Raw genomic sequence first — 13,462 nt, forward strand, 5'->3', positions numbered from 1 at the left:
CTTGGCTTTTTCTCTTAAGAATTGAGAGATTTAATTGAAGCAAAGAAAATTGAAGGTTTCTCTTGACAGCGAGGCCAGAATCAAGGAGCATCGATTTAAAGTGATTGATACAAGGGGAAGTAGAGGATATTTTTAATCCACATGAGGAGGTCTGAAATCAATTATTGACAGGATACTGGATGCAGAAGCACTTTTGTATTTAGCAGTCATCTTGAGAAAAGTAAGAGCACTTGAGAGAAATGAGAGAAGATACTGGAATGATTCAAAGCAATAAAATCCATCTTCAAAGCTATCAGTTACAAGCTCCCTCTTGTCTAGGTGCTCAGGGACTAATAGTAATACTAAATGATGCAATGATTAGATGCTTAAGAATGTTTCCATTGATGAACAATGGCTGAGAGGAAGGACGTGGCACTATTAATCTTCTCTACATGTGCTCTCCCAGTATGCCTGTTATTTCTAAATCCTGAGTATTGATTGACAATTGATTCACTTTTTTCGCTGTTTGCAGGTGTGATCGTTTTGTTTTGTAGGCAATACGATATCATCAAAGACAACGAACCTAACAATAATAAGGACAAAGCCAAGAGCTCTTCCGAATGTAGCACTCCAGAGCACCCAACGGGTGGGCTGTTACGCAGCAAGGTAGGAGACAATGGCTGCCATTCAAAGAGTTTATATTTAATTTTTTTTATGCAAAGGTGAAAGAAACAAAAACATATCAAATTGAGTCACAAGCAAATGTCTGGAGATCTAAAATAAACCTCTGGAGGAATTCACCAGCCATTGTCTTCTGAGTTTACAGTCCACCTCCATTTGCCTTTATCCCGACCTCACCTGTGGCACTTCCCATTCTCCTGGCTATCAAAATTCAATTTATTGTCATATTAATAAAAAAGTGTCACATCACATGAAATTTATTTTTGCCTGCTGCAAGATTTTCCCCCAGCAGAAATTGCTTAAGTGCCTCTTACAGTCAGAGAGAGAAGCAAAAGGGAGATCCCCAGAGTCACTGAGTGTCCATAGATTTGCCCCTAGCGCTTCCTCAGCCCCAACAGCCACACAGGGTACAGTCCAAACTGTTGGCAACCCAAGCTCCAGATCTGAACCTCCGACATAGTCAGGAACCCTTCAGTGCCCTCAGCCCCTCCTCGCATCCTGGCTCTGATACCTGGCACCCCTCCAGCCAGTTTGAGCCAGTCTCCAAGCAGTCGGCACCCCAGCGCGTGTCTGCCGGCAGCAATCCACAACTTCCACAGGTTCCTTGCTTCGAGCCTCCAGCAGTCTGCCACAAGCACTGGTCCCCCAGCCACAGATCCCCCTCACTGGTCCACCGCCATAGTCACCGTCCCCACGGGTCGTCTCCTCCACTTAACCCCCTCAGATGGCGCATGATCTTCCCGTCCCCCAGTGCCCTGCTCCACCTTCACTTCCCCGGAGTCTGCAGCCCCTCGTGGCTGCTACTGATTAATAGGCGCCGCCATCTGTGGTGGCGGGATTTTAAAGCCCTCCTCTCTGCACTGTCAGTCCTGATGCAGGGTCTCAACCCAAAACGTTAAGTATCTCATTGCCTCCACAGATACTGTCTGACTTACTGAGTTGCTCCAGTAGTTCATTTTTTTTTGCTTAAAAAACCATGTCAATATATACAAGGCTGAATAGATATGTTTAGAAGCAGCAAAATTAGGAAATTGTGACAATTTGCACTTGTCATGCCCTCACTGTATAATCAAGCAGTTGTTGATCTTGAACTGAATGTAAATTTGTGCCAAGTACTTAAATAATTGTTGCTACAGTACCCCAGATTCTATCAGTCCCTTTCTGTAAACATCAGTGCTTGCCATTGCTAATCTTTCTCCCCAGTAGTGATCCAGTCACCGGGTCTCTCTCTCGGGACATTTGCTTCACGCTGAAGCTGAGGACCAGTCCTACTCGTATTGGCTCCTCAGGATATTTTTTTTTAAAAAAAAAGGTTTTATTGCCAAATGTGGCAGTTGTAAAACAAGTAAACATGATAGCCAACCCCTAATATTGGATGAGTGTATAAAACCATAACATTATTTTCTTTGGCATCAGGCCTGTATGCAAGTTCATTGAAAATCCCTTGAAGATGACAACAGCCAATACAGCAGTTTGTGCTACTTTTAGACTGGACCTATAAAATTCTCAATAGGATTCAGTAAGAAAGCATAAGCAGAAGATAAAAATATGTACTTTCAAAATAACTAAAATAAAGAAATGAATCCTCTTGGATTGTTGGCAGCACACTGCTTCACCATCTCCATCACTGATGGGAAGGAATTCAACAGATATTTGGGCAGGGACTCATCAAGTTCAAGTGAGTTCAATAAAAATAGATGCATCCTCTTTCCATAACCCAGTCTATTTTCTCAGCTATGTGTTTCTCTGTCAGTTTCTTCTCGACATCATTTTGTACATTCTGGTTTTGTTTCTATTCATTGCTACTTCAGGGCTTCACAACATAATTTCCTCCGTGAAACGCTACCTGCTCTCCCAATCCACTTTCAACAAGCCTCCCACTCGTATTTCAACATTAATAAAGACAAAGCCAAGAGCTCTTCAGAATCGAGTACTCCAGAGCAGCAAACAGGAGGGCTGTCATCCTAGACTCCTTTGGCACAGCTATTATTCTTACTTCACAGTTAGCACAATGCTGTTACACGGCCAGCGACGTGGGTTTGAATATGGTGCTCTCTGTAAGGAGTTTGTGCGTTCTCCGCATCTCTGTGTGGTTGCTCCAGTTTCTTCCCACCCATCAAAACGGAGATGTAGGTTAATTGGGATATTTGAGTGGGACAGGCTTCAGGGCTGGAAGGGCCTGTTACCATGCTGTATTTCTTAAATTTAAATGCAAAACTGTAGAATATTTTTGCACAGAAAACAGACCCTTTGGCCTTCTAGTCTCAGCCATACTTTTATTCTGTCTACTCTCTCTGACCTGCACTGAGTCCCTAGCTCTCCATACCCCTCCAATTCATGTGCCTTTCCAAATTTTTCTTAAATGTTAACATTCAGGTCGCATTGATCACTTCAGCAGACAGCTCGTTCCACGATCCCACTACTCTCTGCATGAAGAAGTTCCCTCTAAACTCTGAATCTCACTTAACCTCAGTGGCAGGGTCAGTGCCAAGGGGTGTTGTGCCCTCCCGCTCGTGGCCATCACGCACCGTCAGCCCACCCCTCTGGCCGCATCACTAGCGTGCGTCAAGCGTCACTAGCATCTAGATTGATGCACGCTAGCGACTCTCCACCTGCCCCCGCATCCTTCAGCACAGGTAGGTCCCACACATCCAACAGCATATCCCCTCCGACCCCCGTGCTCGCCCCATCAGCACATTTTTAGTTGATAGCAACCTCCCCCCCCCTCCCCCGCCCAAGTTCTCAAGTGCTGGAATGTGCCCACCTCTAACATTCATTCTGGAACCAAACCTTCTCAGTGGAAAAAGCCTAGTTGCATTTACCCCTCATCATTTTGTACACCTCAATCAAATCTCCCCTCATTCTTCTACTCTCTATAGTCTTCATTTTCCTCCATAAATGCCTGCAGTGTAAAAAGTGACACAGTTTCATGGTTACTTGATTGATTCAGAAGTTGAGTAATATTGAGCATTTTAATGTGTAGATAAAAATGTATAAAGATGTATTGATAAGCAGTTTAATGGGAGCCATTAAAAACACACTGGAGGCCATCTTCTGATATAAACATTCAGAGTCTCATGTTTCTACACCAAATAATTTCTTAGAATCTACATCATGAGGCAAAGAACTGAAAATCTGAAAAGAGTCAGGTAAGAGTGACAGAAATAATACAACACAGAGAAGGCCAGTGAATCACTATTTTATCAGAATCACATGCATTTTCCTGTTGGATCTGATTTTAGGAAGAGCGCTGCAGATCAATTCATTGAGTAAAATAAAAGTTTCCACATGCTGCCACCTATGGTAAACAATCCTTGTACAGCTGAAGACAACTCTGCTTCATTTACACTGAATACAACTGTTTCTAATTTAGACATTATCTGTAAGGTCCTTTCTTGTACCTGAAGATTGTCATCCCTTGGAGTCAAATTCTGCAGATGCTGGGGTTGGGTGCAACATACAAATGTGCTGGAGAAACTCTGATATCATTTCTGATGAAGGGCCCAGCGTTTGCTCCCTATGGGTGCTGTGTGACCGTGATCTGCTGAGTCTCTCCAAGTCGTTAAATCCCTTGGTCTATCTGCAGCTGTATTACGTTTACAAGTTACGTTAGTACAATACATATGGTAGAGATTTGTTTCAGTGATAATAACGGTAAGAACCTATTGAGACAAATTTTGAAGATCAAAGTGTTTAGGGTATTCTGCTTAAAATAATCAACATAAGAAATAGTTTCTGGGAACCTTAGCAAGAATCTCCACGATGACAGAATCAGCCGCAAGCAGCAATGGAGAGAGGCTTCGTAAGTTAGCTCCAAAGACATTCTGATGCGTTCCCACATACCAATAATAACTGCAGCATCGGCAAAGTTGGTTCCAGCTCATCCTATTATTGATTCCAACATGGAAAAGAGCTAGAGATCAAATCGGAAGGAAACAATAGAGACAAACCATGGCAAATGGAGAACATTTTGCTCCCGAAAGCTTCATTGACAACTTTATAATGCTACTTTGCCATTTACATGAAATGCAAATTATGGATAAAAGTGGAAATAAATACTTGTAGAGGCAACTGTTGATAGTGAATAACCTCCCATCATATTAATTGCTCTTCAAAATCTTGCTTTGCCTAAGCATTTAGTCATCTGCTCTGGAGACCAACAGATGCTCGGTGTGACATTTTGTTTGATGGCATTCCTCATCTTGGTCCTGGTCTTTGCTGGTGAACATCTCCCCTCCATCCTCACCCCTAATCGACTGCTCACCATTTTCCCTCATGGCAGGACCTTGCAGAGGGATGGTTTACATGCCTAATTGCAAATGCATAGCCTGTTATACCTCACAAGCATCTTGGCTTCCCTTTTGCCAAAGTACAAAGGCTACAGGCCAAACAACAAACTGACATTGGCACTTTCTACAAGAATGAGCTTTCACAGATTGCAAAGTATTTTTTTTAAAACAAAGCAAATATTGAAATAAACAAATAAAATGTTATCATTATTTCACCACAACTTGAGCATTGTTACAATAAAGTTTAAGGTCTTTAGCTAAAATGCAGTGAAAGGTAGGTTTAGATAGAGCAACCAGATTATATATATTTTTTATATATTATGATCAGTAGACTAATGTCATTGTAGATGGTACTTAATTATAGGGCAAAAAGACAAGTTGCAAGAAACGGATTTAATTGCAAGACACTTAAATGGATAATGCACAGGATATGCAGATTGTGTTAAAGTGACAGCCAATATAAGGCACTTACTATCACTGATGTAATCACTTTGTCAGCACACAGGAGGCGAATCTCTGCAAGCATTCAGGATTTTTATTACATGCCTTGATTGCACATGAATCATAATTGTTATGACAGTTTGAAAATTAGATATATGTTTGGTTCTGTTTAGCTAAACAAAATATTTAAAGCTGCCATCTGGTGCAATTGATAGAAAATTGAATAATTAAAACACCTCTTTCTATTCTGTGCTCAGGAAATTTAATTTGATTTTCTTCCCCTTGGTATTGGTCAGTCCTAAATCTGAAAATTGGTCAGTGAAGCCAGGTTATCTGGCTAAGGCAGAGATGCACAAGAGACTGTAGATGCTGGAATCTGGAGCAAAAAGCAATCTGTCATGGGAACTCAGCAATTTGAGCAGTGGGGGGGGGGGGGGGGGGGGGAGAACGTCAGCACTTCAGGGCGAAACCCTTCACAAAGTCAGAATCAGAATTTATTGTCATAAATATCTCATGAAATTTGTTGTTTTGCAGCAGCGTCAGTGGAAATATTACTTAAAAATTATATTTTAAAGCAAATAAATGAGTGCAAAAGAATAAGAGAAAGTGGGGTAGTGTCTGTGGTTCATTGCCCATTCAGAAATCCGATGGCAAAGGGGGAGAAGTTGTCCTTGTGGTGCTGGGTGTACGTTTTCAGGCTCCTGTTCCACCCTCCTGATGATAGCAGTGAGAAGAGGGCCTGGCCTGAGTAGTAAAGGTCCGTGAGGATAGAGGCTGCTTTCTTGAGACACCGCCTCCTGTAGATTTCCTCGATGGAGCCTGACGTCCATGATGATGCTGGCCGACTTCACAACTCTGAGGTTTTTCTTGTCCTGTTGTCGGGTTCAGACCCAAACGTTGACCATTCTTTTTCTCCCACTGATGCTGCTTGGCCCGCTGAGTTCCTCCAGCAGATTGCTTTTTCTGACGGTCTAATATTCAGTACATGACTGGGCATTAGGTGAGTGCTTGGTGATTCCAGGCCCAATGCTGGCATTTTGGACATACAGTAAATATACATTTTCAGCTGATCTCAGGGCAGATTGTTTAACTTTCAAAGAGAGAAAGTATTTCCATACTGAGTCAAAGCACTTTTAAATTAAAATATTAATGAGAACAAAAAAAAGCAACAAATTATAAAGCCTGAAATCTTTGGTTGTGGAGTCTCGATCATTGGGGCAGAGAATAGAGCAAATCATCTTGAATGGTGACACAGGCTTGAAGAGCCAATGGCCTCCTCCTGCTTCCATTTTCTTTGTTGTTATGTTCAATTCCATTTAAAACTGTTAAATGAAATGATTGGGATGGAAATTCAATGTAAACTTTATGGGCAGGATGCTTTTCTATCGTTCGGAGATGCTATTTGATAAACAAGTATCTCAGTGAGGAATCTTCAAACAAATACAACTATGTTTTACTTTTCATGAACTTATCTTAAGCAGTAAACAAGGACTATCTCATGTGCAGACCAGCCATAATTTTAGGCCAGCCATGAGAGCATCACATGATAATAAATGTTGCTTTAAATAGCAATTTCATTCTCTTCTTCAGTTTCCAAAGAACAAGCCTTCTGTAAATACCATTGAAGCCTGACTACAATGCAGGTGATTTAATGAAGCCATTAACTTACTCTTGGGAGGCATCAGCCAGCATTGGAATACTGTGAGTACCCCGCTTCATAAACAGATTTAAAAGCACACATTAATCATGACTTCCTAAAAAGGATAATCTTTCACGAGGACAAGACGTTTAACTCCTTACCAGAGGAAATGTTCCAGAAGTTTTGATTATTTTGTACATTGTAGCGAAAGGCAATCTAACTGATATTTCATCTCTACATTCCACTGAAGGGATATTCTTAATCAGAAACAAAACATTCAAAATCGCATGCATAGCTTCAATGTTCTCTTACTGATGAAACTTTTGACAAAAGCTGTTGCTAAAAGGCAAGCTACTGATGCCATGTAGACCATAAACAGCAAGATATTAAGCATCTTTAAAGATAAAATGGGGAATTTGGATCACAGTTTCTAAGATGACATCGCTTCATGATCTCAATGCAATCAATATAGCTTCTCTACAAGGAGAATGGCAAGCAACTTTTGAAGTTCATCAAAGATATTTTTTGTTGCAAAGATTATTATATTTCTATTCCCATTCTCAATGACCTGAAATCTGCTTTGCTTATGAATGATTTTGACTTTGCAAGCTAAATATTTTTAATAACATATGGTCTGCAATATGAAATTCTTTCTTTGGCTTGGCTTCGCGGACGAAGATTTATGGAGGGGTAATGTCCACGTCAGCTGCAGGCTCGTTTGTGGCTGACAAGTCCGATGCGGGACAGGCAGACACGGTTGCAAGGGAAAATTGGTTGGTTGGGGTTGGGTGTTGGGTTTTTCCTCCTTTGTCTTTTGACAGTGAGGTGGGCTCTGCGGTCTTCTTCAAAGGAGGTTGCTGCCCGCCGAACTGTGAAGTACCAAGATGCACGGTTTGAGGCGAGATCAGCCCACTGGCGGTGGTCAATATGGCAGGCACCAAGAGCTTTCTTTAGGCAGTCCTTGTACCTCTTCTTTGGTGCACCTCTATCTCGGTGGCCAGTGGAGAGCTCGCCATATAACACGATCTTGGGAAGGTGATGGTCCTCCAAGAAATAGCATTCCTTAACTTTTCAGCCTTTTCTGTCCACAAGCCATTAACACTAACCAGCTTAAAACATTCAAACATTTTTTTTTTGTTATTTTTATGGCCAATTATTCAGTGTACCTTTAAAAATAAAGATGAGTAAATCCTTAGTTGCAAAAATAGACCTGTTGAGGACTTTCTTTTATCTTTTCATTCCTTAACTGCATGGTGAATCCATACCAAATTAGGGAAGAGCAGAGACTTAATGAGTACTTTCCAGTTTTTATTTATTATAAAAATCTGGTCATATTTTTCAGTTCAGTTAATGTAATTTTGGTTATTTAACCAAAAAGTATTTCACACTACGTTTTTAAGGTACGAAGCAAGCTAAAAGCACATGCTGTTTTTCTTTTCATTTCATCCTTGACAGGGGAAGTTGATGAACATGTGAGAGGGATTAAGTTGCAGGCCTTCAGGGAAATAAAGAGAGGAATGGGAGTGATGGGATTTTTCAGCTGGGAGCTAGAATAGGCATGATGGTCTGAAATGACATGACAAGTGATAAATTAGTAATATCTAATTAGAATGTTTAATTGGAGGAATCCTTCAAAGAATTATGGTTACACTTTCAAACTTCCTACACTATGGGGACCCGCATTAATGTCACTCTTTTTTGGTGTGCTGTCCATGGAATGTTTCAGCAGTTGAATTGTGGTGATATTTGTGCTCCCTAACATTTAATTAAATGTTATACAATTGTGGAGCAATAAGTGTTAATACAAAAATATTAAACCTGAAACTTTAAAAAAAAACTCTTTGGCATTAAGGGGAATGAGGAGGTGGGGGGGTTTACTGAGACATACAAGATCCTGAAGGAAATTGAAGGCCCAGTTAGATAGTTCCATTGGTGACACAGGTAGACACGGTGGTGAAGACAGTGTTTAGTACACTTGCCTTTGTAAGCTGAAACGTTGGGTACAGGAGCACAGACGTCATGTCAGAACTGTACAAGACTTTGGCGAGACTACATTTGGGAGAATTGTGCTCAGTTCCAGTCACCCAGCTACAGGAAAGATATAAGATGGAAATGGTTCAGAAAAGAATCACAAGAATGTTACCAAGAATGCTTTAATGAAAAGGCTGGACAGATTGGGAGTTTTCTCCGTGGAGAAAACCCTTATGAGATCATGAGGGACATAGATATGGTAAATAATCATAGTCTTTTCCCCCCCTTACAATAGGGGAATCTAAAACTAGAGGGTAAAGATTTAAAGTGAGAGGGGGAAAGCTTTAAAAGGAATCTGGGGAGCACATTTTTCAAAGAGGGTGGTGAATAATATGGAATGAGGTGCCAGAGGAAGTTGTAGAGGGAGGGACACTTGTAAAATTTAAAAGCCATTTTGACAGGTACATGGATAGGAGCATGGACAGAAACACAACCAAATGGGATTCTCTTGGTCAATAGTCGTTCCAGATTTTCTGTGTTCACTCAAGATTCTATATCTGCAATCCTTGTGTTTCTGGGTTAATTTCTCAGCCAGAATCAAGTTGAATACCAGTAGTTCAATAGCTTCTAACTGAGTGGCCTAGACCTACACCTACAGGATACTGGAGGAAAGTGACTTTCTTATTTCCTATGCATGCCATTTAGTAGAGCACACCCCCTTCAAAGTCATGTGCCATACCTTGATCACCTGCTGGAGCCCAGACCAGCCACCAGTTTTTGGCAATGAATACTACAGATTTTAAAAAAATTAAAGCAAACCAGTGATTATATATTGCCAAATTAAAGTTGGAGGTTGGGATTTCCTTCTTCCATTTTCTATACGCTGGCCAGAACTGTCTCAACATGCCAGGGAAACCAAGGATGTACTTTGGAATGTACTGGAGACATGGCTCTCTTTCTTCATGGTATCCACCAACTCTACTTCACAGAAACAGAAAAGGGGAAAATTCATCTCCATATCACCTTCAAAGTAAAACTCTGAATCAGAGGTCACATTAATTTGATAGGGAGGTGGCAATGAAAATGCACAGATTTGACTGTAGTGGATTAGAAGAGGAGTACAGATGCTTCAGCCCATGACTTGTATAAATCTACTCCACATCATTATAACTCTTCCCTCCCTCACAGCACTGTGTAAAAAAAAATCTCCTGTCTCCCCTAAACTCTCCTCCACTCACCTTAAATGACTATCCTCTGGTATTAGCCACTGTCACCCTGGGGGGGGGGGGAAGGTGCTGGCTGACCACCCTATTAAAAATGAATCTCAAGAAAGAAGCAAATTTATTTCAAAGATGTGCCTTTAGAAATACCGTATCATAGGTTGCAATTTTTCAGGTGAACTTTAGGGAGTCGACTATTACACGCATACCACTTTTGACCGCAATGTTCGAGTTCTGTTGAGCATGCGGCCAAGGCGAGGTTCCGCGGTCAACACGTTGGGAGATCAGATGGGTGGGTGGCTGAGGCGAGGGTCCACAGTTGGGGCATCAGGAGCACGGACGGGTGGCCAAGGTGTGGGTTCGTGGTCTGGACATCGGGTGCTCATAGGCGCTCGAGGCGTCAGGCGCTCAGATGGCTGAGACAAGCGCTCAGGGCTGGGATGGGTGGCCGGGGCCTCGACGAGAGTCAGGGCGTCAGGAGTTCCGGTGGGCACCAGGCGAGAGTCCTCAGTAGGGGTGTCGGAAGCTCCGACGTGCGGGCGGGCGACCGGGGGGAGGCATAGGCGGGATTCAGTGGTCGCGGCATTAGGAGCGCCAGTGGGCAGGCAGCCAGGACCAAAATCGGGGGGGAGGGGTCAGCGTTTACGTTGCATTGACTATTACACTTGTATGTACGGTAATTATTTCTTTAGAAGATGTTGATGTTACGCTTTGTAAGCATAATTAACAATCTATATTAAATCTATAATTCAATGACATGGATTCCGAATGAGAGAATGTCACAGTCGGATTTCGTGCCATTTTAAAATTCTTAATGCTTCCTTAAATAAGTATAATTATGCTATCCAAAACGCCATCACTTTTGCACAAGGTCTATTATTTTTATTAAAAAATGAGCCAGCTGTATCCAAGTTAAGAGGTGCAATAACCCTATCTTCTATTATTGTTATAAGATGCCCCCCACTAGACACGACTGCCCATGCCCTGGTCCAGAGAGGGCAAGTTAAGAGTTTAGATGAATTTTAGCTTCTTATTTTCTCTAATACCCTGAATTGCCCTATTATTTCTTAAAATTTACCTGAGAGATGATTGTATTGTGATTGATTCCAACTTTGAACATGTGACCTAGAGAAAATTATGCCTAAAATATTCCTAAAAACTACTGCTTTTTGCAAAATGTTTATTTTTAACATCTAATTTCTCTAAAGTAACATTCCTTCTCTAAGAATAGGAAATAACCAAAGCTTGATAGAAGTTCTAGATTTAAGGTATCTTGGATTTCAACCTTGTCCTAACATATCCTGGTTTATTACCTTACTACACTCAACAGCTATTTCATCTACAGACCATTTTCCTTGTAGTAATTTATAACAGCAATAACAAGCATATCTTTGAGGAAAATAAATATATGCAGGAGAAAATATTTCTCATGAATGAGCTGTTTGTAACAGAGCTACTAGTTTTGTTGTATGACATAACACCAAACATAATTCACTTCAAAATTGTATTAAAGCAACTTGTGATGGTTATATTGTATGTGATGCAGAAATACAATTGTAGATGACTTTGATCTGAACATGTATTTACTTCTGTGAACCATGCAAATGAGTCAAGAAATATTTGCATCTAAGAAAAAAAATGTGATTGTACTAAGGTCATTTCTCATTTAACTTGATAAATTCCTTATCCAGTATCATATTCCTTCAAGTATAACCTCACCTCATTCTTAATCATGTATGATGCACATGATCATTTCACAAAGTTTTAGCCTGGCATTGTGATTACCCACGACTCACTCCTCCAGCCCTCTTCGGTTATTAGAGATTAAAGCATGCAAGGAAACCAGGTCATGCTTTTCTGAAACTAGAACAAAATCATTTAACTCTTATTTTGAGTGGTCTTGAACTTTCACTGTCATATCTGTAAACATTTATGCATCTAAAATTGTGAGCATTATTTTCCATTGACAGAATATCTTAGAATCATGTGGTACTGTATTGTCACAGATGGATTACTAATGTGTCAAATCTTAAAATCCATTATACAAGTTGTCTGGAGTTCACTTTTACTTCAGGTTTATAGATATGGCAACTTTTACTTTAGGTTTATAGCTATTACTGGCCTTCCAGAATTGGTTAGCTTTACTTAATCAGGCTCCGATTGTAAAATGTTATTGATTTCTGCACAGTGTCTGTTGAGTGGTTTGTACAGATAGACATCTCTTCAGATACTGAATGCAGACAGTTTCAGAAGCTATTCATTGATTAATCAGTGGGTGTAGAATACGGAAACAAAGTATCTTATCAGCAGGAGAAATTAAAATCAACAAGCCGGCTCTTTGTCACCCAGCTTTTCTGATGTTGAGAATGAAATAGCATCCATAACAGTAAAGGACATCACAAACTGCTTGATATTCCATTTAGTGGAGTAAGCAATATCAGGGGAATGAAAATTAGAGGGATGATAAGCAGATAATATTCCAAATTCTTCCATATCATGTTGACAAGATAAAAGTTTCCTGCAACATGGAACATTACAGCACAGAACAGACCCATCGCCCCATGATTTGTGCCGACCTATGTAAACTTACTCCATAACAATCTAATCCTTCCCTAGCTCACTCTATAACTCTCTATTTTTTTTACATCCAAATGCCCATCTTGGAATGTCCCTTTTGCTTCAGCCTCCACAACCATCCCTGTGTAAAAAGAGAGTTAAAATCTTCCAACATATTATCAAATTGAAATATTTACTAATATTTATTAATGGGGCAGCACGGTTGAGATAGTGGTCAGTGCAACACCTTTACAGCACCAGTGTTCAAATCCCGTGCTGTCTGTAAGGAGTTTGTACGTTCTCCCTGTGTTTGCTTGGGTTTTCTTCGGGGGTTCCAGTTACCTCCCACCATTCAAAAACATATCGGGGTGCAGGTTAAAGGGGTGTAAATTGGGCAGAACGGAGTCGAGGGCTGAAATGGCCTACATCTTAAATTTATATCAATATACCAGCGATTACTTAAAAACCTAAAAAAAATGTATGGATTTTAAGACTATTTTACAGTTTATTTCATGGAGGTTGCACAAGTCATCAGAAAAATTGTCATATTTCATTTGTGTCTGGTATGCTAAATTGGGTTATGTAAGTTACAGAAAATGGAGTCTGCCAGTGCTAATAGTTTCAACAGTGCTAGCTGGATTGATTCCAGCTTTATAATTTATAATACAAGAAGGCTTAATTTGCAC

The 13,462-nt window shown here is 40.6% G+C and overlaps 1 protein-coding gene across 13 annotated transcripts in view; it reads left to right on the top strand.

The window, feature by feature from the left end:
* fndc5a (fibronectin type III domain containing 5a) overlaps positions 1-13,462 on the top strand; it is a 95,486-nt gene that overhangs the window by 55,643 nt on the left and 26,381 nt on the right. For 4 of the 13 annotated variants that reach the window (XM_069895596.1, XM_069895597.1, XM_069895594.1 and 1 more), the window contains exons 5-6: positions 512-645; positions 6,981-7,091. In XM_069895596.1, the coding sequence (XP_069751697.1) occupies positions 512-645; positions 6,981-7,022 (176 nt within the window). In that variant the 3' untranslated portion in view covers positions 7,023-7,091. Of the gene's footprint in view, positions 1-511; positions 646-2,076; positions 2,339-2,471; positions 3,583-6,980; positions 10,755-13,462 lie in introns of those variants that run through there. The other 9 variants (XM_069895590.1, XM_069895603.1, XM_069895602.1 and 6 more) reach the window with 7 other exon arrangements.

This window comes from Narcine bancroftii, chromosome 8 (assembly GCF_036971445.1).
Source record: "Narcine bancroftii isolate sNarBan1 chromosome 8, sNarBan1.hap1, whole genome shotgun sequence".
Classification (NCBI taxonomy): Eukaryota; Metazoa; Chordata; class Chondrichthyes; order Torpediniformes; family Narcinidae; genus Narcine; species Narcine bancroftii.